At 43.8% G+C, this 26002-nt stretch overlaps 1 protein-coding gene across 1 annotated transcript in view; it reads left to right on the top strand.

Annotated features, from left to right (window-relative positions):
* RASSF1 (Ras association domain family member 1) overlaps positions 1 to 26002 on the top strand; it is a 199469-nt gene that overhangs the window by 90975 nt on the left and 82492 nt on the right. Inside the window, exon 2 of the mRNA XM_069206802.1 lies at positions 18917 to 19041. Within this exon, the coding sequence (XP_069062903.1) occupies positions 18917 to 19041 (125 nt within the window). The remainder of the gene's footprint in view (positions 1 to 18916; positions 19042 to 26002) is intronic.

The following is a 26002-nucleotide window of genomic DNA, read 5'->3' on the forward strand; positions in this document are numbered from 1 at the left end:
TGATATGGTAAAAACTGTATGCTTTTCACCTATCGAATTTTGACCTGATGAAACTTAACGAGCCGCCGGGTACTTAGCACAGCCGATGATTATCGGACAATTTAAATACAACAAAAGTCCTCATTCCAACCTTACGTAAACAGCAATTTAAGCACGAGTCAGAATTAACATACCCTCTTGTAATTAAGCTGTAGGTGTTGTATTGTACTTAACTGGCATGTACAAGTGGTCTTGTATACAGGGAGTGATGCACATGCCCCTGTGTCTCCATTTTCCATGGATACGCACTCAAATGTGTGGGTCAGTATAGCACTCTGTACACAGAGTGCATATTAAAACCCTAGGAATTTCTTGTACGCCGTTTCTAACATTTGACAACCAAAGTTCATGCTTGTGTGTCTGAATTCTGCATATAGGTGTATTCAAATTGCATCGGTTGGCATACTATGCGCTATAATTAGGTAATGATGTGCATGCATATGTTGTCAAATCTTGTGAGAATATGTGTTCCAAAGCTCGATGGGAGTGTATGAAGGTTGCACAATGAGTATCACGGTTCCAGAGGCATAACAAGGATGTAGTGCATCTGGGAGAATGCCCTCTTTGAGTGCTGTTGGGGCAGTGAAACACATAAATTATCGGGTTTCAATGGGCCTCTCAGCTCTCCAGGCCCTGGTACATTGTACCAGATGCACTAAAGGTAGCTACTCCCTTGCATGGTTACTAATAATATTGGCAAAGCCAATAGACCTGGTGTTGGCTGCCAGTGTTTTGGCTTGGTCAATGCTTGGTTTGTTTTGTCATTGTTTTTGTAAAATGTTATTGTTGGGGAGCTGTTTGGCTATAAAAAAAACATGGACTAAAAGCAAAAATGTTAGTTTGGTTTCCAAATTGCCACAGTAGTCAGTGGCACTGAAGGGGAGTGTGCATGTGTATGTGCTCCTCACAGTAAAGTTAACCAGGGCTGAGGTGAGCTGAGCCAGTGCCCCTTGCTGTATGCTGTAGTGTCACAGCAGAAAAATGTGAATGCTAACAAGAATACAATGGAAGAAGAAGCTTGACTGAAAACCCTATAAGTAAGAATATTATATAAATAATGAGTGTATTTGGTCCGTGTCAAAGGTTTTATTCATGTTTGCGCAAGTTCCATTCCTGGGATGGATATCTACTGAGTATGAATTCGATGTAGCCCACATTCTGTTGCATGGATAATGTTAACATGTGTTTTGTTTTCACTCTCAAATTAAAGATAAACCCAAAACGTTTCTAAACTCTTTTTTTCTCTTTCTTCTAAAATGTAGTATGTTCTCATGGGGATAGATTTGTGTTGTACGAATTTTTATATGTTCCTTGGAGAAGCTTTCATTAGGAAAGTGCTTAATAGTGACTGTAAAAGAAGACCATTTTGAACTATGAAATCGTTGACAAAGTTTCACTAAATCTGCAAAAGTAGGCATGTAATATTTCAAGGGTGTCATTCGGAATTTGGTGGACTTTGGTGAAAAATTGTCAAAGTGATAAGCACAACTTAATTTTTGTATTCCTGTATCATAGTGTGTGTTCCCCTAAATACATGCTTGTAATGTCAGCTGAGTAAACATGGTTGAGGTTGTAATTTAAAGTTTTATAAACTTTTTAAACTTGGTTAGGACGAACACGATTTGTATACAGATTTGTGTGCTTAATATATTTATGAACTAACTTGAAATTCAGATTATTTTGGGTTTTATTTGAAAGGAAATATTTGAAATAATATTATGTTTGATATTTTTTTAAAAATCCTCGTTCCTCCTATATGTATTGATGTTCCAGGCTCCATTTCATGCTGTTATCACAATGACAGATGCAACATAAATTGCAGTTCTTATGTTGACTCTTTCTTTTGTCCTACTTTAACACACAACTTACCTTTATCCAGTGGCGTAGCTAAGTTGCCATGGGCCCTAGTGCAAGAAAAATAAATGGTACCCTCACTAAAGTGACATCTTAGTCTGTCAGCTGCCCCCGGCTCTCCTCAACCTCCTTGGACAGTCTGCATCTGCCACATCAAAACTCACTACCCTCATAGACTCACACGGAACTCGCATAGACACATGCCTCACCCTGCACTCACACAGGCACAACTTTCAACCTGTAGACCACTTACCCTGCACTCACAAAAGACAATGTTTATCCTGAATTCACACAGGAACACTCATAACAAAGCCCTCATAAAATATGGTGGCTACTCCATATGTACTCGAGTATAGCGCCCACACACCGGTACATGGCTGACTAGGAAGGAGCAGAGTTTGGACAGATGGTGGCATAGGAGGGTTAGGTTGAGTATCTGGTGCTTTAGTCAACTACTGCAATTCAAAGCTGTTGAGTTAAGCCTCACTGAAGCCTGCACATGCACTGCGGTTATCTAATTTCCCACCAGCCACCAGGGCCATCTTTAGCTGATTGCGCCCAGTGCCACAATATTTTTTTACACCCCCACTATGACCTCTCTCTCCTCAGATTCCTCCACTACCCCTCTCCAACAGCGCCCCTCAGCTCTCCACAGCCCCTTTCTGAGATACAGTCCATTTGTTGTGTAGCGCTACTCCTACCAGTGTAGGTTGTTGGAGCACTTTACATCACACACACAATATACAGAGACAATGAGTCATAAATGTGTAAGTCAATCTGCAGCAGATGTTACATAAGATATTTAAAATTATAAGATGTAGGCATGACATCATGCATACTAGTAGGCAGTTTATTTTAAAGTGTTTGGTGTATAGAAGCACAAACTCAGGTTTTAAAACATACCACAGCGTTTGGGGTTGGCTTTACTAAGAAGAATGTATTTCTACCCAAACAAACCACCCTTCTTAGCAACATTAGGATAATTAAAGAGTGGGGAAAATGTGACATTCTAACCTATGCCATGCAGTTTGCATGCAGATCTTGGATGACTGTTCATACGTCACTGTATATTAGGACTGCAACCTATGAAGTGCAAATAAGAAAGCATCACTGTGACAAAAGCAGTAACCCACCGAGCTAGCTACATAAAATATAGTTATTTCATCTATATTCTATACGTTCTTTGCAACAGGCATACTAACTCTCTGTGCTACTTTATGATGAGTGAAAACTGCCACTAGACAAAACTCTGATCTCTCTCCAGCAGGAACATAATTCACCAGAGTTATCTTGTCATTTTTGTTGCTGCCTGAATACTGATGGACACACAAGGAAATCTGCAATAGGTGCTTTTAAACTCAGAAGTTATTTCCAAACACAGCCCCTCCCCCACCCCCCTTCTGTGCCTCCAGCTTAGCCCCAGGTGCGGCTGGACCAGTCACACTGCCCTAAATCAGACACTGTCACCCACACTTGGATCACCACTCCCGACTATGTCAGTCTGATCTGTGTGGACTTTTGCAAGGAAGAGGCTTGACATTGAAAAGAAAGTCCTACCTGCCTTCTTAAAAGCAAGGTGGTGGTTTTCTTAGTAGTACAAGCATATGCTAAAGTAAATAAAGAACAGCAACAGAAACAAAATATGCAACTAAATGCGAAGGGCATGTGCTTCAATAAAAATGAAACACTACAGCTTCACAGTGGTTTGCCATGTTGGAACAGTAAAAAATGTAAACAAAGTATTCAGAATACCTTTTCAAGATGGTGACATGTTTTTGAAGCTTGCAGAATTGATGCCTGCTGCTCTGTATAAGAAAGTTGTAGTCCAGTAGAAAAGGCAGTGTAACTGCCGGTATTCTCATTATTCAATTACTACGACTGTGCATTTACAGGTGAGCTGTCTGGTCTGGCAGGTGAACTAAAAGAGATATCTCAAAGGGCTAGACTCCTCTGGATGCTGAGTAACACAGAGTTAATAGGCAAAATACTGTTACTCAAACTGCCTGACATCCTAAAGACCAGTGATTATCTACTAGGCGGAGCCAACAAAGCCAATGACTGAAGCGGGCTGATGCACTGCCCAGTGGTATGTAAGCTGTTCCGAAGGGCTGAACTAATATGTGAATGACTCTGTCTGATGAATACCCGAAGTGGGCATCCCCAAAGCCCACTATCTCTAAGCAACATTATATATTATTTTTAAGAAAAAAATTAAGCTGGTGAGACAATTAAAACAGTGTTTTGGTCAGACTAAAAAACACACAGAATAGATAGAGCACAGGGAGTGGGAGTGCAGGGAGTCTTTGGCTCACATGTATAGAACATACAGCACTAGCCACGCGTATCACAATCTTCTCTGAAAGACATGGAACAAGTGTGGTGCTGTAGTGCCAGCCAGTACCAGCTTCCTTCAAAGACATGGAACAAATGTGGTGCTGCAGGACCACTGCATGCTTCTTTCACAGATATGGAACAAGTGTGGTACTGTGCAGCACCATTAAATGTCTCCTCTAGATACAACGAACAAGCTGCATAACAGATTTAGCACAAGTGTAAGGACCAGCATTGTGGCGCATGAGTGCAGTCTTAACTCACACGCATAGCAAGATTTTCTGACACAAATAGGTACCGCACTGCTGTCTCAGAAGGAGAGCAACTTTTTGGTGTCAGACCCTAGGGGCTGTGCACAGGTATACGGCTTGTCTTTGATGAGACGGGCTGTATTTAATAAAGAAGCTGCCCAGCCAACATTGATTTGTTCAACATTCTTGAAACCTTCTGTGAGGGTGAAGGCCAGGCCTAAGGCTGCGGACGCGCACTCCGGTGTTCGCTGTGGGGAGATAATCCCCTCGTCCATACGTGATGTGACAAGATGAAATAATTACTTGATTATGAGAGAAATAAAAAAAGAAAACACTACGTGTATTTGCAAAAAAGAGCCCTGATGAAGTTCAAACAAAGTGAACCAAATGTGCTGGCTGTTTCGGTGTTGTATTGACAAAATAAAAAAAATGAATTCACTACGTCTTATTAGGATTATTGGACTTCTGAACATTGGGGTGCACCATCCCATATTGTATAAACAGGAATGTTCTCTGTGGATTGCAGCAGCTTCATACAGTGGCTGGGGCTGAGGAAAGTGTGCTCCAATTTATGACGCATGGAACTCTGAAGGAGGTGTAGTTTACAGTGTCCGCCGTTGGGGAAGCATTTGTTTCTTGCAGCTTCTGCCTGCTATGTAATGCTCTAACCTCATGCACCAAAAATGAAGGAAAACCATTACATTTTGATGTCACAAAGGAACGAGAAAGGAATACTAATCTAGTGGCTGAATTACGCAGAGTGAAACCCAAAAACCTGGGGTCAATCCTGGCTTCACCACTTGACGAAATTGTGTGACCGTAGGCAATTATTTTATTTTTTCACCTCTCCTATTTTTTTCCATTACTGCATATAAGAAAACCTTGAATTGTCTGAGGACATGTCTTGTACAAAAATCTCTCTAGTGTTTGACTTAATGGACTATAATGTTGCTCTGTGTAAAATAAGAATATAGCTCACACAAAGGGTGCACATGACAACTAATGTGCCTTTTAGTTCACTAATGGTATTGTCCTTGAAGTGGTGCATGAATGTTTCTAAGTTCATTTTTAAAAATCACTTTTAGTGAATGCCACGCAATGCAGTCCTATCTGAGGTACTAAGGCAAAATGCTTGTCAAACAAATATACATTTTTTAATTTTGAAGACACTTTATCATACTTTCACATAATGTCTGTTGCATGGTTTCCATGACAAATATTCCCATGCCTCAGCTTGTGCCTTGGTTCTTAGAGGCAAGATGGGCTCTTTGAGCCACAGACCATTGGCTCTGCTCTCCCTGTTAAATTGTTGGCTCAACCAGCTCTACTACAGTACTGTGTCTAACAGTTACTAGAATCCCCCGCACCCCTCAGTATCTCACACTGAGGAGCAACATCTTGTTTTCCGAGATTCTGGCCGGTCTCCCCTGGCCTCAGAAAGTTTTAATAAGGAAGAATTGTGTATTAGTAGCACCAAGAAACTTTTTAAGTAATTAATGGATTTTTTGACATAAAATGAAACAAACAATACCTAAGTCATTCATTTTCCCAGTTTCAGCCCTATCCTAAATAAGTCGTTGTTCTTTAACTAACTGCCATTGTTTGCCCTCCACCGGACAGGCTGAGCACAGCATTTGCAGGGGCTGGCTTGTCTTCAGAATCCACCCAGCAGTATGGACATAACTTCAACTTCTTCTGGCATCTGGCAGCCAGGACTGAATGGCGTGCTCTGTATTTACAAAAGTTATCATGCACAATGCTCGGCCATTAAGTGCATGCGAGATGAGTCCTTTGCAATGCCGTTGCAGTTGCTTCAGTAGATTCTGTTGCTTGGAGTCTGACTCCTTCTGCTGACGAAATCGGATGAAACTAACAAACAGCTCCCAGTGTTCTAAGAGCTCATAAGGCGCTAGGAGGCAGTGGTGCCGGAAACATTGTCGGATTGGTGGTGCTGCCTTTAATGTTACATTAAAGAACTCATGGGGATTCTGAAAATCCATCATCACACAAAGAACAAGTGTCACAAATGAGCCATGCCCATTCAGCAGGAGAGTGGTAACAGTATAGAAGGTAATTTAGTGTTGCATTTAGGAGCACACTGTCTCAAATATATTACTAAAGCATGGTTTGGTAGCCACTGTCACGTTTTCTACTGAAATGAACACTACATTTTCACAGATATACAGTTTTACTGCTAAAACTATGTAGCTCACAAACAATAATGTGTGGAAATGAAATGCTGTTGTGTTGGAAGAAGACAACACCATAAATCCTTTCCTTTCCTACCAGCAAGATTGTCACATAGATCCCTTTACAAAATGCTCACACTTTGCTGTAAGTGAAGTAAAAGTAACCACTAGTCTCTGTGTTAAATGAATACGCAAACATTTGTCAGAAGACTAGACTGACATTTGACCTCTTTCTTTGAATGCAAATGTGACAGGAAAAAAAACAAAATTAAAAGCCACCTTCTTAACTCCTGCATAGTTAATTATGTGCCCTCTCAGGGCTCATGGGCTACTCTAGTTGAGCGCCCTCACACCACTGGACCCTGGTGCCCTGCACTGGCTGCATTACTGGCCTTATCATCCTTTCTCTGAGAGATTGAGAAGGCCTGTTTCTCTCACTAGTCTCAACTCTTGATAATGCAGGAGGAAAATGCATATGGTTTTGATGTCTTCACACTGGCTGTGGTTTTCCTCTTCTGTGTATGCCATATGTCTGTAGTCAATATTCCTGACAAGTGAGGTAGTTTACTAAGCTGTGTGGTAAATGTTTCTAACCTAGACTAGCTTGGCGTTTGCCTGCAGCTGCCTCTCCTAGTGTGCTATGTGATGGTTTCATAAAGCTTGCTCTAATGTTCGAGGCTGGTCTTCTCGCAAGCTGGGTTGATGACTAATATTCGAAGTCACAATGTCTGTGTTTTCTGTTTTAATACAGGATGAACGCTTTAAAGTGGTGGATTTTTGGTACATGCGACATCAAGCTGTCTCTTTCTCTATAATTACCATCGTGCTAGTTCCTCCGTTCTACAATGCAGGGGGGGGAGGGGTTCTGAGACTGGAAATTGATTTCTGAGCATACGTGATACGGTGACGAGAAACTCTAGTAAGGTGTACGGTAAGGTGGTGCAGTCTTGCTTCTGCCACTAGATGGAGCAAACGTCCTTCTATATCTGACGATGCTCTTTCAAGTCAGGAGAAGAAGCTGCCACTAAAAATGACGGTATATAAAACGCTGTAACCGCTCACATCTTCAAATGTGTGGTGATGTGTCATGTAGAACACAGAATTACACCCTCCCTCACATGCTTTGAAACAGGCTCCGTGATCGACTATACCTCCGTGGTGGAAAATGAAGCCGTTAATTAGGGAAAATTGACGAAGGTGACCAAGATAAGGGGATTAACAGCATGAGCCACTCATTCCATCCACCACTGTAATTTTCGTGCTCCGTCTAGGAGGCGGTGGAAAATATGACATTTACGGGTCCTTGACACCAGAGGTTCCTGTAGCAAAGCGCTGCATCATGGGCCAAACCAAGGCCTGCCTCAGATAAGAGCACTGCACTCAATTCCCACCGGGTGGGTGTTACGGTTAGAGCAGATTTGTAGTTACTAAACATGAATGGTTTGCATCTAAAACGAATTTGTTCCACTTTATAGAACTGTGTTTTCTTAGCTTGGCAAACCAGCCCCAGACTCCGTTTCTACTGGACCACAACTTTCTGATGCAGACCCTGCTTGCTCTCTGCGAGTGAAAATATTGTTCTTTTTATAAACTCTAGAGAAAGTTTTCAACTTAAATGTTGCTGTTTTGTTCCATTCTTTCTGCCTGACCTCAGTGGCCTATTCATTTCATACGTCTATCATTGTACTATGTGTAACTACACTTGCACTTTCACATTCGATAGTATTAGGGCAAAATGGGACTAAATAATCATTTTTGAGGTGGTGTTAGGTATTGTATTATATTCTGTGTTGTGTATTTTCCTATAAAAGAGGGCTCATGTTGGAGGTGAGCCAGTGTTGCCTTCCCAATTTTTAGAGAGCAGACTTATTGATTTATTGTTTAGTCTGGAGTTATAAAAACGAACAATTCTATTGAGAGAGACCCTTGGTCAGACCTCATGCCTCATTACTGATTTCTTCAATTTATTTTAGCCTTAAGTTAATTCCCTATATATGATTTTATATGAATTTTGACTGACTTTGGTAATAATCCTATTTTACCTCCTGCAATTATCTTTAGTTATTCAATATATTTCCATGGTTTATAACTTATAACTTCTCTCAAGAAGGCTTAGTGAATATATTATGCTATTTGACTTGCTGACAATCAAATCTAAAGTAGGACACATTTAATCATTTTCTTGAGGACAACACTGTCCCTGATCCTAGGTAGGGTCTCTATTTTTCCATAATCTGCTAACATAGCATCAACATTATTCAAACGGCAATGGGGACCCTATCAGGGAAACCTGGCTGCAATGCTTCACGCTCACCAGGCAGGTATTATCCATGAAGACTCCTGAACTGCAGAATCATTAATCTCTTTCTTTTATTTCACAAAGGTAATTTAAAAAATGTATTTTTATCTTTGCACCGGTGCATTGAATCAAGTAAGTAAGAGACTCCGATGTGCAAAGGCTGCTGCCGATAGGAAAGATTCAGCAGCTGGCACATTGAAGGTGCTCCTGCTCAGACTGCATGCCACCCTCTGACTGCCCTGAGCACCTACGCCCAGGCTATGCTCTTCCAAGCGCTGCGCTCCTTAATGTGTCTCCGTGTGGGAGAAAGGACACGACCCAGCAGATAGAGCAATCATATTATTATTATATATATATATATATATATATATATATATATATATATATATATATATATATATACACTCACTATTACCTCCTGGCAGTCACCAGTAGGTAGTTATAGTTAGAACCTAGTTTCTATAGGAAGAACGTTTTTTGTTTTGCCAATAACTTCGATGCTGCTTGACAAACCTTCACAAAATATTGAAAACTAATACGAAAGTTGGTTCAGTGCTGTCTTGGAAGTTTTAGGATGGTTTGTCAAGTGGGGGCCTAGACAAAGGGGAGGTCCCAAAATGCATTTTCCCCAAGCATTTTCCCATAGGGATTTTGAACATGACTACAGCCTGAACCTTTGGACGGAATTACACTGAATTTGGCAGAAAGCTAGCTCTTGACCCAGAAAGTGTTCTTTTTTTGTTATTTGGTGTAAATCCATTCAATAGTTTTTACTATATTAAAGAAAAATGAAGTATAGAAATATAGGGACGTGGAGGATCCGTGGATCCAACTGTCCCCGTGCTGATATCTGGTTGGCTGCCAACACTTCAGCCACAATGTACTGGCAGCCATTTTGTGACGCTGCTTCAGCCGAGACCCAAAGAAAAAACAAAAAAAAGGAAAGGGCCCAGGGTAGAAATAACCAGCCAGGGACCCCACCAAAAAGCATTTAAATAAAATCTTGGAAAAATCTTCAGATGGATCAGTTGATTTTTCCATGAATATAAAAAAAACAAAAAACGTGGGTTCCTGCGCTGTAAATTTATTTGGCCATATTTATTTTTTTGGTAATCCAGGTCTAGGGGGCATTAGGGTGTTAAAAAAGAAGAGGTGTGTTTGGGGCACTCCTCCTAAGGCTTTCAAAAGCCTTGGGAGCACCACCTCCCCAGGGCAAACAATATAGTCAATGGCGGGCTGTGCAGCCCACACAGCGCCCCCACCCTGGGGACCGCCACTTCCCCGTGGCAATCAAAACAGACAACTCCCACCAAGCAAAAGTGAATATAACTACGCTTTCAGCAGGTGGGAGCCGTCAAACAACTCCCGCTTGCTGAAAGCAGAATTTTCATCTCTTTCCCTGCATGCAAACATGCATGCAGGGAAAGAGATGAAAATTCTGCAATACTTTGATCCTTCTGTGGGGTAGGGAACGGCTGTGCAGAACTTTCTCCATGTTGTGGTGTGGTGCATAGTGTCCCAATAATCATGGAGTGTCTGGCAGAGTGCGCCAGAAATGGGTTGATTTGTGTATTTCTCAATCTGTAGAGCCTTCTTCAAGGTGGCCATGAAGTGCTGAATAAGCAATTTGCTTGAGGACATAAACATCTGCTTTTCTGATGCTTCAACCTAAGCTTCCTTTAACTCTTTTGGAGAGAATGGAGGGTCTTAATCCATCTTAACAGTGGCAGGAATGCCTAAAGATGAAAATATGTTGTTCCACTCAGGATGTTTCGAGTGTTGCCATCACCTCCAGAAATCTAGAGCCGTTATTTGGATATTTGCATTAGTTCAGATGGGCTGTCTTTACTCTTTGCTCTGTGTCCTTCATGCTCGAGTTCTTTCACTTGATCCTGCAGCACTCTATGAATGATCAAACTGGTTCCTTGTAACTTTGGCCTTATGAGTGGAACCCAACATATTTTTGAAGGCTCTGTGGTCTTTCAAGCCACTCCTTTGATTGACTTTACACATTCTATTAAACTCATTGCATCTCTGTGACTCTATGAGGTTTACCATGCCTGCAGTATGGGGTACTACTTGGAGACCTGTAAAAGATCACACCTTCTGAGGGCACACAGGCAGGATTGTCTGGTAAATGTATCTCAGGCATTCCTGCGAACCAGGGCCCTGATTTATACTTTTTGACGCAAACCTGCGTTAGCTCAGGTTTGCTTCAAAAAGTATACCGCCGGCTAGCACCACTCCTGGATGCCAGCTGGGCATCATATTTAAGCTATGACGCTAGCCGGCGGTAAGGCCCACTTAGTGTCAAAATTATTGACGCTAACCGGGTGGGAGAGGCGTAGGGGAAACTGGAGGTTGTGTGTGAAAAAATGGCACTAGTCAGGTTAGAGTAAAATAAATGACTCTAACCTGATTAGCGTCATTATTTCCACGCGCAACTCCCATGGACATGATTCCTGTCTAAGTAAAGACAGAAGTCATGCCCCCCAGCCTAACTGGGCACAGTGCCATGTTGGGGGGCCCAAGTTAAGCTCCCCCATAGCACTTTGCAAAAAAATATATAAATACTTACCTGGACTTACCTGGGATGGGTCCCCCCCATCCTTAGGTGTCTTCCAGGTGTGGGTACACAAGGGTGTGGGTGTCCCTGGGGGCAGGGAAGGGCACCTGTGGGCTGTTTCCATGGACTCTGACCATGGAAAAAAGCTCACAGGTCCCCTAATGCCTGCCCTGACCCAGGCATTAAATAATGGTGCTTAGCAGGCTTAGCGCCATTATTTAAAGCCCTCCTCCGCCAGTGCATGATTTTTGCACAGGAGGATAAATAAGGCGCTAGGGCCTTTGAGCCATTTTTTGCCCGGGAACGCCTACCTTGCATCTCATTGACGCAAGGTAGTTTTCCGCAGGCATAAAATGACTTTAACGCCAATATTTTGGCACTAGACATGTCTAGCCTCAAAATATAAATATGGAGTTAAGGTTGCGCTGGATTTGCATAAAGAAAATGACACAAATCTGGCACAAATGAGTATAAATATGGGCCGAGATGTCATGAGTGAAACGTCTGAAGGGAAACGAGACATGAATCCAGAAGCATTCTTATCCTTTCTATGCCTATGGATTCCCTTGAATTTGTAATCTTGAAAACGGAGTCCCCTCCTCTGATGCCGCGGATGCAGCTTGGCTTTGGAATTACCAAATATAATGAGAACAGCTTGATTGTCAGTTTCACCTGTAAAAGATTTTCCATGTAGAAATAGATGGAAAAAGCTCACAGGCCCACACAACTGCTAGTGGCTCCTTTTCCTCCTGGGGGTAGGCCATTCTGGACTGGATGGGACTGCAACACGCATATGCTATTATGAGTCATAGTGCTTTATGTTTGCCGTCTCTTTGTGCTAAGATAGCTCCAAGTCCCACAGGGCTGGAAACAACAGATAGTACAGTCGAGGAGGAAGCATCATATTGGACAGCTTATCAGCTGTTGTGATTGGATTATGCTTTACATGAAATGCTGGTTGGTACAGTGGGACGAAGTAAAAACACAGCCTTCTTCATAAGGTACCAAAGTGGTGTGGTGCTCTAATGGAAGCAAAATTAGGTATGCATCTCGAGCAATAATTTGCAAGCACCAGAAATGAATGAACAAATGTTTCAGATACGATGTCTGGGTGTGGTGCCTCTGCTAAGCAGTAATTTTGCCAGGATTAGGTCTCATCACATCTGCTGAAAATGTGCGTCAAAGAACTAGAGAGAATTTGTTCAGAGAGAGCACGTCTTTGTTAAGGGTTAGATTGGCATTTTGCAATGCTTGGCATACCTTGATGAGGGCCATATCATGTTTTTTGACAGTTAACAGTCTTCCTGAGCACAAGTAGGTCATTGCAGTAATTTAGACAGTTTACGGATGCCCCATATGACTATATGTTATTCCTCTAGAAATATCTCAGCTCCAGATGAGACACCAAATTTGAGGGTCCAAGTGAAAAACAGCGTCCTTCTTTATGAGAGATTAAAGTGGTGCTCTAATGGAAGCAAAATTAGGTATGAATCCTGAGCAATAATTTGCACGCACAAGAAATAAACGAAGGGCAGATACGATGTTGAGGGTGGCGCCACTGCTGAGTGGTAATTTTCCCTGAATTAGGTCTCATCCCATCCGCTGGAAGTTTGTCCCAAAGAACTTAGGAGAATTTGTTCAGAGTGTACTTGTCTTTGTTGAGGGTTAAAATGTCATTTTTTTCAATGCTTGACGTACCTTGACAAAGGCCCTATCATGTTCTTCGACAGTCTTCCTGAGCACAGGTATGTCATCACTGTAATTTAGACAGTCTGGGATGCCCCATCTGACCGTATGCATTTCCTCTAGGAAGATCTCGGTGGCAGTTGAGATACTAAAACTGAGTCTTTTGTACCTACATAAACCACAGTGAGTAGCAAACTACATTATATATCGAGATTCTTGAGCCTGGCCCGACTGGTGCTAGCCTTTGTTCAGCTCAAAACTTGAGTCGTCAAATGTGCCATTGAGCTAATATAGTATTGAGCTAATGTATCATGTCTGGTAACAACAGAAATAGGTAATTCTCTTTGAATAGCTTGACGCAGCTGTGCATGTCAACATACAAACGGATGCTTCCTCTCATGCCTTCTCCTAAGGACTGGCACTTTGGGCAACGCACATGGTGTGGGGCCTTTAGGAATTCACTAACGTCCATTTCTATCACTTTTTTAGTTAATCTTTGACTTGCTTTTGAATACTAAATAGAATGCATCTGTAGTGTTGGGCGCCTGGCTTGACTTCATTGTCAATGTGTAGCTGAATCTGCCAATCCTTGAGTTTGCCTATGCCACTAAAAAGCTTTGGAAACAGTTCATCCAGGTGCTGTTCTCATTATCAAACATATTGTGTGCAAAGTTTACATATGCTTGAGAAGACACAGCCTAACTGCTGAGTGAAAACTGAGTAAGCAGCCCATGGACTGCCTCCACCACATACACATATGTCTATATTGACTGGTTGTCATGTTTGAGACAGGACAAGAGATGCCCAGACACATAAGGGGTTACTGTGACCCATATGCGTATATGTTTGTCATTTAGAACAGGCCAGTGCGATGAGCGACCGCCTCTCTAACATGTTGGTGAGTATGAGAGGTGCATTTTGATTTGTCTCAATGGGACGACTTGTTTTCTGAGTCCTGTGGTACCTGCGAGTCTGATCTTTTCCCATATCTGCTCCAACACACTGACAGGAAATGACCTTTTCGTCCACAGGCGTGAAACATGCCCCTAGGTGCTTGGCACAAGCCCCAGTGTAGGAAATAGAAACCTTTTTGTCAGTAAGTCCATTTGACTTCTCCTTCAGACTGGCATGTATTCCAAATCCTGCACGTATAATTTTCGACCTCTGTTTTAACCTTGTGGCAACCCATTACTTCTGCTTAATATTCAACAGCATAGCAAACTCTATCCCCGGATAATATGTCCTCAAGCTTTCTTGGCTTCTGTAAGAATTTCTGTATCAAAACTGCACGCTGACAAATGGTTATGACTTGAGTCCGTCGTGGATTCCTCACTGTTGTAACTATCAAAAGTAGAGTGCTTCAAACGTACTTGCATTTTTGGCACAAATGTTTCAGTTGTCTCCACATGGTTCTGTATTGTGGAATAAAAAAGATACTCTTGAAGAAAGCAGTTGCTCTAGGTCAGCATAAGACAGATTGTCAATGTTGTCGAATTGCTAGGTGATAGGTGATGTCCTGTGTATTAGGCCTAACACAATCCATAACAAGGCATAAGAAGAAGTAATGTCGGTCTTTTTTCATTCTCAGTCCCAAGATCTCCATATAAATGTCAAAGTCTTTAATCCACCAGCACCTCCTGAGGCCCAGGCTGTTTGAGTCAGGCAAATTAAAAGGCATCCCAGTGAAAGTGATTTGGAGTTTGGCGGGGCAGATATAAGGCACAACTTAGGTAGGCTTACGTTGGAATCAGGCAGCAGGCTTGTGATCTTCGGAAGAGGAGGATGCCATGATGCATTATGTGATAAAAACAGGCAATGAAAGTAAGAACTGCTGCAGAACACGTAGAATGCCAGCATGGGGTTTATCAATGCTGGCAGTGTTCTGCTTCAGACTCAGCATTTAGATATTATTTGACATCCATCTAGACCCACTGAGGTTTTCTTTTATTTGATAGCAATAATTTCACAGTGTAATCGCCGGGCTAGACGGCGCGTAAACAACAACACTCACTCATAGATAAGGTGCAAAAGGCCGCTTTAAAAGAACAGGTCTGGCAAGTTTATAATTAACCTCGGCAAAATGCCTTACAAAACTAAGAAACCTTGCTAATACATTGAAAACACCTAATGGCCATTCCCACCCCTCTAAGAAATCTTACCCCCAGAGATGACCCTTCCCATTCCAACCTTATAACCAAAGTCGTGTACCCCCCCTACCATGCTCTCCACCTTGCATTGTTACCCTTGCACCTCCATTAGAATAAAGCAAACCCTCCCTGACCCTCGTACCCAACAATTCTGACACCCGAAAAGCCCCATGACACAACCAAACCACACAGAGAGAGAAAAAAAGGGGAAAAACAAATACCTTCCAACTTACTAATAATGGCCCTAAGCAACTTACCAGGTTATTTGCTGTCCACTCGAGCGCCACCCTCCCTCACCCATCCTGATACAATTCGCTTGCAGACCCCACCTTCCATGGGGTTATAACCCCAAAAATACTAACCGTAAAAAGAAATCCCTGCCATCTTACCCAATATAGTCACTGATGACAAGCCTGTGTCACTCTGCATCATTATAAAATGCACCACATCCTCTTTCCGATGCAACAAAGCCAAAGGGCCATTCACCCTCCTTTTGGCCCCAGAGTTTACAAAATCAAGCCAGGCCTGAGCATAACTCCTGCAAGTAGACACTGCTAAGGATTGCTGAATCAAGTGTAATATCCTCATTCTCCCAGCGGCCATAGACCTTGCGGCATCTCTGTGTTCATTGCGTCCATTCCCGGTGCAAGCCCACAGAATCTCTGCCACTGTGAACCTAATAGCGCATCAGCTATATCATTATTTATCCCATGCAATGTATCTAGCCAAATTTACCACAGCATGATTGCCCACATGAAATATCACTCACCTGTTAACCAGTTTCTTAACCCATAACACTAGTGCCACCACCAATGGAAAAAACTCCAAAAAAGGCAATAAGGTGCTTTGTGGCCCACCATGCTGCTGGCCAATCTTCAGCTGCCCAGTGACCACTCCCAGAAAATGCCAAAACTGTGCACCCCTGGAGCATCAGAAAAAAACTTCCATCTGCATCTGTCATAGCCAGTACTCATCAGCGCTTCACATAGTAACGCTATTGAAATCCTTGAGAAAGGAAAATCATATCTTGAGATCTGAACGAATGCTGGCATGTAGCCTTATCCTGTGATAGGGCAACACTGCACCCTTTACTGCAAAACCAAGTCGCCTGCAAAAGGCATGCCCCACCCTTACCACTCGATAAGCAAAGTTTAAGTGACCCGAAAGCAATTAACCTATCTCAACCCCAATTTGGTCTTCCTCACAGCCTCCTCCAACAAAAAAATCAACTTCTGTACTTTGTCCACTGGTAAATACACCTCTATGATTTGGGAATCGAACTCTAGCCCCAAGAAACTATTGCAGGTGTAGGGACTCTTCTTCTTTTCCAGAGCTAACAGAACACCCAACTCCTCCATGGATGTCTTAAAGTAGCTCCAATGCTTGCAAACATTTGCCAGAACAACCTCCTCCCACCAAATGAAAATAATCCAAATAGTGCATAACTTGATGCACCCCACGCCTGAACCGGAAAAATCACTGCAAAAATGTACTAAAGGTCTCAAACAATGAACATGATACTGAACAACCCATTGGCAACATCCTATCTACGGATATAGAACCATCAAACTGTAAGTCCAACATTGAAAAATCCTCTGGATGTACTGGTAAGAGCCTAAAAGCAGACTGAATATCAGACTTTGCTATCTCTAACTCCACAAGCCTTCACCAAAGCAATGGCCTCATCAACTGAAGCATAATGAGCCACAGAATCTCCTTGAACTATAAAATCATTCAGATTCACCTATAGGCCAAGACAAATGATGAATTAATCGAAATTCAACCTACTGCTTTTTTGGAACAACACCAAAAGGAGAGATGGTCAAATCTGGCATAGGCCAAGAGTGAAAAGGTACCCTACCCTGTGCAAGTTCCTTAGCAAGATTGGCCCTCACAACTTCTCCAAAGCCGACCTTAAATTCTTTGCAAGTCGACAAACTCTGGGCCCTTGATAACACAAAGGAAAACCTTCAATAAAACCCCAATACAAACACTTAGCATCCTCCTGCTTGGGATAAAACTGTAACAAGTAATGCAAAATTTGAAGCTTAATAGGAGTCGGGCCCCTTACCCACTACCTGTTGCATAAGACATCTCCCTCTATCCTCCACCCTAACTGGAGTTCCTTGCAATACCTCTGTGCTCTCTAAAAAACACTGGACACAAGGATGCTTTCCTCTGCAATTGGAGAAGTCATGCCTAAATTTACATTGGTCGCGTGTACATGCACCTCTGTTGAAGGACCAGCAAGATCCATTTTGGAAAAAAGAGCTCTGTCCCGAAACAGCAACTAACAACACCCTACACCTGGGTGTGACAACTGCCAAAGAGCTCACCCACACCCTTCCCACAACTAATAAAACCTACTCAACCCACCACTCCCAAACAAATCAACTAATCAGGGTCCTGAAGCGCTGTTGGAGCGCACAACCATGCCCGACTAGCCAGGGAGGGGGGAGACCGGGTAGGCCCATTTCCCCTCAAGCCCCCAGTCTTTACAACAGTGCCTCAAATTAGGTAACTAAGAGGCTCCAAAGCTCAAGGGGCGCTGTTCACGGGAATGCTTCTGCAGCTGGTGCAGTGAAGGTGTTTTTTGAACGCTCTGTGCGTTGACTGGCCCTGAGAACCCACGTTCTTCCCTGCACAGTGCTTCTGCATGCATCACCGCGGACGGGAAATGGCGTGCCCAGGAACCTAGGGCCCGCATGATCCTACTCTGGGTACAAGAAATCCACTGTTTCCAATAATAAGGAAGATATAATTAAACTATGCGTTTAGAATCCTCCACCGCTCTATTGAAAAACATTCACTAACTGGCCCTTGCGGCACTACATTGTTTAAGTGATAGAATTCCTATGTAGATTGCTCATGACTACGGCCTGCACCGTTGAAGGTTGTCTTTTATGTTCATAACTGGCTAAGAATTAATATATGAATGTGCATTGAGTGTGGTGTTCAGTCAAGTGAATTCTGATAGAAATGTAAGATGTACCAGTGACTACATGAAGGCTGTGGTGAGTTCTATGTTATCTGTGACCGACATACTGAGAATGTTTCTCAGTATGTCAGGTATACTATGCTCACCTTTTTATGAAACTCCACCATACTTTGGGTAGAGTTTTGTCATAGAGGCAAAGACCTCAAAAAGGGTGGTGGATCAGTTACTCTAGATCTGACCCACAGCCTTTTTGTCGGAAATACTTTTGCAGCTAAACAAACCCTAGAGTGAGAGGAGTTTAGGCGGCATGGTTTCTGCTATTGTGTGAATTGCGACTGGTGCACGTTTACCACCAGTGGACTGGAAAGGTGAATCTGTCATTTCTTGCCACATTCTCAATTACTGCCGTTCTCTAGATGGGGCACCTAAAGAACGCCAACTAATTACTGTTTGAAATTCATTTAATAAGATTATTTAAATGTAGTGGGGCAGTAAAAAATGTTGTGGCTCAAAATAATGTTTTCCCCTTTCGCCTTCCTTTTGCTGTTTCTTTTGCTACTTTCTTTTTCATTGTTACGCGCTCAAACCCTCACTGCACTCCCCTCTTTGTCCCCAGAATGCAGATTTACCTGTCACTATCGCTGTCGATCCCAGATCCGGTTGGACTGCAGTGGTTCCTATTACCAGGATCTGACTCCATCTGATGCGAATGAGCAACCAATTGAACGAGACACCAATGTGGTAAGAAGTAGAATTATGAAGCATGTTTTTATATGAAACATTTGTGTGATCAGCTCCTGAAACCAGTGCGTCTACACTGTCCACTGCGGCCAGTGTCTTTAGACAGCACTCCAGAGAATGCACTCCTTCAATGTTCCCATCAACACATCCTACGGTGTGTGACATCCTTAGCTGCACACCAAGCACATTTACACCATCAGTCTCAAACAGCAATCTTGCTCCATCAGCAATCTTGCTCCATGCCCAGTCTTTTACACCATCAACCAATTACAACAATCTCATATCATGCCCAGTCTTACAACCTGTGCTCTTAGACTGTCCGCTGCAACCAGCATCTTTACACTGTACTCCCAAGCATTCACTCCTTAAGTGTATCCATCAGCATAGCTTGCCCTTTACACAGTAACCATCAGCATAATCAATGCTTATACATCAGCCAAATGCAATAGTCTCATACTGTGCCCAGTCATAAAGTCAGTGCTCTTACACCGTCCACTGCAACCAGTGTCTTTGAATTGTATTCCAGAGCATCCAGCCCATAAGTGTTTCCATCAGCACCACCTGCTCTCTAGACCATTCATAACAGCTGTCAGCACATTTACACCATCAGCCACATCAACCAGTCTCAAGCCGTGCCCAGTCTTACAACCAGTGCTCTCACACTGTCTATTGCAATCAGTGACTATACACAAGCATGTTATGTAATGCAAGGCAGATTTGTAGAGCACCGCTTGTCACCTGTGAGGGTATCCAGGTGCTGAGCAGGTGAGAGTAGGCTTGTAGTGAGGCTGGGCTTGGGTACAGGCAGTCTTGATGGCCCCGCAAGAAGACTAATTGAAAAGTCAGGTCTTCAGCTTCTTGTGGAATTCAGGAAGTGAGGAGGAGGCCCTGAAGTATTGGGAGAGGTTGGTTGAGGATTTGGCAGCTTGGTAGGAGAATGATTGACCTCCTGTTCTGCTTCTGTCGATGTGGGTTGTGTATGAAAGTGAGAGTGATGCTGAGTGAAGTTGTCTGGTGGGTTGATGGAAGTGAAGCCAGTGATTGATGTATGTGGGTCCAGTGTTGTGTGGTGACTTGAATGCGCTTGTGAGAAGTTTGAACTGGCAGCGCTTTTGGATGGGGAGACAGTGGAACTCTCTGAGGAGTAATGCAGTGTGGGATTGGCATGAGGGGTAAAGGATGACTCTGGCAGTGGCGTTTTAGATGGTTTAAAGACTGTGAAGAAGATGTGTTGGGATACCGGTGTAGAGAGTTTTGAGTTAGTCCAATCTGCTTGTGATTAGGACTGGCGTGATGGCACGGCTGGTGTCCAATGGAAGTCACTTGAAGATTTTAGGTAACATGCGGAGGATGTGGAAGCATGCGGAGGTGATGGCACTGACCTAGGACTTCATGGTGAGGTTGGTGCCTAGGATGAGGCCTAGGTTTTGAGTGTGATCCATAGGGGTATGTGTGGCTCTGAGTTCAGTGGGCCACCAGTTGGAGTCCCAAGGTCAGCTCTTATTGCCGTAGATCATCACTTCAGTGTTTTTGTTGCTGAGTCTGAGGTAGTTCTCTTTCATCCCACTGTCCATGCTGATCATGCATTGATTTGGTGGTGACGGTGTCGCCTAAGAGGGCAAAAATGAGCTTGGTGTCATCAGCATAGGAGATTAAGTTGATTACGTGGGATCGGATGATGTTAGCCAAAGGAGTCATGTAGCTGTTGCAAAGTGTGGGGTTGAGTGATGATCCCTGTGGGACTCGGCAAATGAGGTCCTTGGGTCCTGATGTGAACGGCATAAGCCTGAGTTGTGTTCTTCTGGAGAGTAAGGAAGCTATCCATTTTAGTTTTAGTCCTTGTATGCCCACTGTGTGTCATCTGGCGATGAGTGTGTGGTGGGAGATGGTGTTGAAAGAGGGGGAAATGTCGAGGAGAATGAGGGCGGACATCTGTCCATGGTTGAGGATGGCGCATATGTTGTCTGTTGCAGTGATGAGGGCTGTTTCGGTATTATAGTTGTTTCGGAATCCTGATTGCGAGTGGTCCAGGAGTTTGTGGCATTTTAGGTGGTCAAAGAGTTGTCTGTTGATGGTGTTTTTGATGACTTTGGCTGAGAACGGGAGCAGCAAGACGGGTCAGTAGTTGCTGTGTATTTCAAAGTCGGCTGAGGTTTTTTTTAGAAGGACGGTGACTTCTGTGTTTTTCCAGCTGTCTGGGAAGGTAGCTGTCTTGAGGGAGGTGTTGATGATGAAAGTGAGTGCAGCACTGATCGTGGCTCTTCTCAGGTTGTAGATATGGTGGGAACTGTGGTCTGTGGTATCCCTGAGAGGAGTGTCTTCATTATTGCTGCACTCAAGGGATAAATGGCTCCATGCTGTCAGTTGGTAGTCTTTGGTTGAAGAGATTAGTAGGCCGGGAAGGTCAATGGGGGATGGATGGGATTCAAAGATGATGTAGATCTTGGTGATTTTTTCGTGGAAGAGGTCGGAGAGGCAGAGTTCTTGTGTAGGGCTGATGGTGTTGGTTATGGCTATTGGGTTGGTGAATTCTTTGATAATGGTGAAAAGTTCCTTGCAGTTGTTAGAGCTAGATTTGATTCTAAGAATCCAGGCTTTTTTCTTGATCTTTTTCACTTGATGGTGATAGTGTCTGATTGTGACCTTGTAGGTGTTTCTTATGCTGGTTCTTCGGGTGGTTCTCCATTTCCTTTCAAGTTGTTTGCAAACTCCCTTGGACTCTCTGAGGCCAGCGATGTACCAGCTAGCTTGTTTGTTGGATCTTTTGGGCTTCGTGTTTCTCTGGGGGCGCCAGGGTCCAGGCGCTGATGATGATCCAGTTGTTTAAGTTGCTTGTGTTGTCGATGAGGTCATTGTTAGGGTTTCGGTAGTGTAGCTGAAGGGCATTAAGCCATTCTGTATCCGTAACTTTCTTCCAGCAGCTACTTGGGATGTTGCTAGACTGTGTAGGGATGGTTGGTGGACCTGTTATGTGGAAGTAGGTGATGGAGTGGTCCTTTCATGTGAGTGGGGAGATGTTTCTGGCTTTAACCTTACTGCTGGGGGAGAGAAGATGGGGTCCAGGGTATGTCTGGCAATGTGGGTGGAGCTTTGTAAGAGCTGGGTGAGGCCTATGTTCTATAGACTTTTGAGCACGTCTGTGGAGTTGGAGTCTGTGGGGTTGTCGCGCTGAAAGTTGAGATCGCCTAGGAGTATGAAGTCTTTGGTGCCCATGGTGAGGGGTGCAGTGAGGTTGCTGAAGTGGGACAGGTCCGGGGTAATGGTAGGCGAGGGTGCCTTTGATGCTGGTTTTACTGTCTGTCTGAAGCTTGAAGTGCATGTGTTCCATAAAAGTGGCTTCTGGGTCAGTGTAAGAGGTAGATTGATGGTGTATCTGTGGATGATGACATACACGGTTTGCCGACTTTGTCCTGCATACCAGCAATGACCTGATTGGTGAAAAAGCCATTTCCTTACACCTAACACCTTGCAACTGGACCTCGCTCCATCCAGTTCTCTCCTTTTCCTTACAGAACACTCTGCTCTTGGCAAGCAGGCAGGTGATGGTGCTCCAGGGCAGGTGGTCTTGGATTCCCTGTGTGATGTCCTTGCACCCAGCAGAAATACTAGCATGCCTTGGCCCTAGTCTTGGTCAAAGGCAGAACTCTCGCAGAGCTTCCTAGAGCTCATCTGGCTGCTTGGCAGATAACAATTTTTGGGGTCTCGAACTCTCCTTCTTAGAGTCCATTTTCAGACATCAAATGTGATAGTCCCACAACACAGACCATGGGAGTGACTAGAGTTCACACCTGGATGTCAGCCACAATGATGTGTATCAAAAGGTTCTCTGATCAGCCCCATATCCTTCCTGAAATGTTACAAAGCCCTGTCCTTGTGACCTCTCACTGAATCAAAGAACAGCCTTGAAGTGTGCCTGGAAAACCTGGCTCCCCCCTTTCCAGGGTACAGCCAGTTTACAGGAATGCAACAATACAAAAATCAGTCTGCGATCCTCTACTTCCTCTTCATGTTTCACGATGCAGACCTGGGTCTCCCAAAATGGAACTCAGGCCCCTAAATGTATTGTACAATTCACAGGCACACATACACCCAGTGCATGCTTGCAGCCTACACACACTGCACAGCACAATATCCTTCATGTACTGTACCACTCATGGGCACACAAACCAGTCGCAGCTCGCTGGGTTTACAGGGGGCAGGGCGGCGCGCATGGGGGCAGGAGAGGGGTGGGGAGGAACTTTAATGAACTTTACAAAAAAAAAAATTACCTCCGCTCCGTTGCACCACCGCTCCTCCATCTTGCAGTGCAGGCACAGGCTCCAAGTCTGCCCCGCGGCCAATCCTGATGCTGCTTAAAGCAGCGTCAGGATTGGCTGGGAGCATTAAGCCAGGGTGCTCCCAGGCAGACTTGGAGCCTGTGTCTGCTCTCTCTAGCCCGGCAACACAGTGCCGGGCTGGAGAGAGCACACTGCGTATGTGTGTTTGGCTGGCCCGAGACAGCCACTGCGCGTCATCCCATGGCCCCGCCCCTTTCACAACAAAGGGATAATAAACATTGTTTATTATCCCTTTGTTGTGAAAGGTTTGCAGCTTCTGCTGCTGGCGGGGGCGATGCTCCTCCGCCATAGCGGAGAAGCCACCACTGACACAAACGTCTGGCACATGCATTCACCATGCATGAGCTGCACTGCACTACATCCCTCATGTATTATACCACTCATAGGCACAGATATATCTGCCACATTCAGTCACCATGTACGCACTGCACAGTATTTCATTATCACTGTATTGCAGCTACACCACTCATGCACTGCGCAGCATTACACACAAACCGATGTCGGCCAAGGAGTTAGACACACAGCAGCAGAACTTAAAAATGAGTGAGCCTGTAGGCCTCACTCCAGTGATACAGGTTAAAAAGGACCTGTTCACTCCTACTGATCACTACACGATGTGCTGCCACTACCACGCGTTTGCGGCTTAACACCTTGTGAAGGCAGTAGCCTCTCGCCACTATAAGCGTAGCTCTTTGGGCACTCCCCCAGTCCAACAAGATAGCAGTAAGGGAGAATGGCCTATGTCATCCACACATGTATGCTCCATGTTTGCTTATTGCAACAAAAATCAGCATTGAGGATCCAGACATCAGCACAGTTAGGCACTCAGGGCAGGGGTGCACCATGCAGAGAACTTTTCCATTCCAAAGGAAAGGTAGGCTTCAGTCTTCTATTGCCACTTCCCCGCTCTCACAGGTAGGTCCTTTGACCATAACTAATGTCAAAGCTTAATTTATTGTAGGCAAGACCTCCACATAGGTATTAGTTATAAACAAGAGGCAAACGCTGACTAAGCCACAGCGTGACTGGAGAGGAAAGCTGCACATTTAGCCAGGAAACAACAGAGGAACCTAAAACTAGCATGTGGCAGTGCCAGTAAAACTGACTGCGGATACAGAGGGTGGATTTGAGGCTGACCCTTTGCGTACAGGATTAAAGGAAATTATGCGAGCCAGATTTAGGGCCGGATGGTCACTACTGCACCATCTATTGTGAGAAGAGAACATGATGATCCTGTGAAAACTGAGTTTGGGACGAAAGAATTGCGTGCACAGGGGAACTGCAAACGATACCACACCCGCCCAGTTTTCATCATCTCTCATCATGACTGTGTGAGCTGCATACAGACAGCTCATCACTGCTGGTTTCATCGCAGCCCATTTGGGAAGGATGGGGGTAAAATAGGAAATACATCTCGTAACCATATTTGTCCAAATGCCATTTTTCATTTTTAGTAAATACACAAACTTGGTCCTCAAAGAGGGGCCTGTCAATTTCATCAAGTACTTTCGTTTTCTGAGAGACTACAGAGACAGATCCTTTCACATAATCAAATATCACCATAAAATGTAAAAAATGCTAACTTTATGTCAGAGATGCCAAAAATGATCACTTGATTTCAGATCCACAATTATGTCAAGGACAGGGCACCATTATATAACATGGTATCACTATATCAGTGTCACCAATATGCCAGATGCAGGCCTCCATTATATCAAGAAAATTACAGTCTAGGGAAGGAACTGTACTGCCGGGCATTGTGGTGCGGTCTTGAGCCCTTGGTGCCTCTGAGGTATGCCCAAGAAACCAGAGCCCTTGAGAAGATGAAGACTCATGAAGCCCACCCATATATCCTGCTAACGAGAGAGGTAGCACTTGTGATGGTTTGGCAGTAAGAATGCCCTAGCAAATTGTCACAATAGAAGGTACTAGAGTGCCTTGAGAGGATTGGTGCCACTCACTGCGAACAGCAGTGACATTTGTAGGAGGCTGGCCTGGTTTGTAGTGAGTACCAAGGGGTACTTACACTCTGCACCAGGTCCAGTTATCCCTTATTAGTGTAGAAGAGGTGTCTAGCAGCTTTGGCTGATAGAAAAGGGAAGCTTAGCAGAGCAGCTTAGGCTGAACTAGGAGACATGCAAAGCTCCCACTATACCACTAGTGTCATATGCACAATATCATAAGAAAACACAATACACAGATATACTAAAAATAAAGGTACTTTATTTTTATGACAATATGCCAAAAGTATCTCAGTAAGTACCCTCAGTATGAGGATAGCAAATATACACAAGATATATGTACACAACACCAAAAATATGCAGTAATAGCAATAGAAAGCAATGCAAGCAATGTACAGTCACAATAGATTGCAATGAGAGCACATAGGTACAGGGGCAACACAAACCATATACTCCAAAAGTGGAATGCGAACCACGAATGAACCCCAAACCTATGTGAGCTTGTAGAGGGTCGCTGGGACTGTAAGAAAACAGTGAGGGTTAGAAAAATAGCCCACCCCAAGACCCTGAAAAGTAGGTGTAAAGTGCACCTAAGTTCCCCAGAGAGCACAGAAGTCATGATAGGGGAATTCTGCAAAGAAGACCAACACCAGCAATGCAACA

The sequence above is a fragment of the Pleurodeles waltl genome, chromosome 9 (genome assembly GCF_031143425.1).
Source record: "Pleurodeles waltl isolate 20211129_DDA chromosome 9, aPleWal1.hap1.20221129, whole genome shotgun sequence".
Classification (NCBI taxonomy): Eukaryota; Metazoa; Chordata; class Amphibia; order Caudata; family Salamandridae; genus Pleurodeles; species Pleurodeles waltl.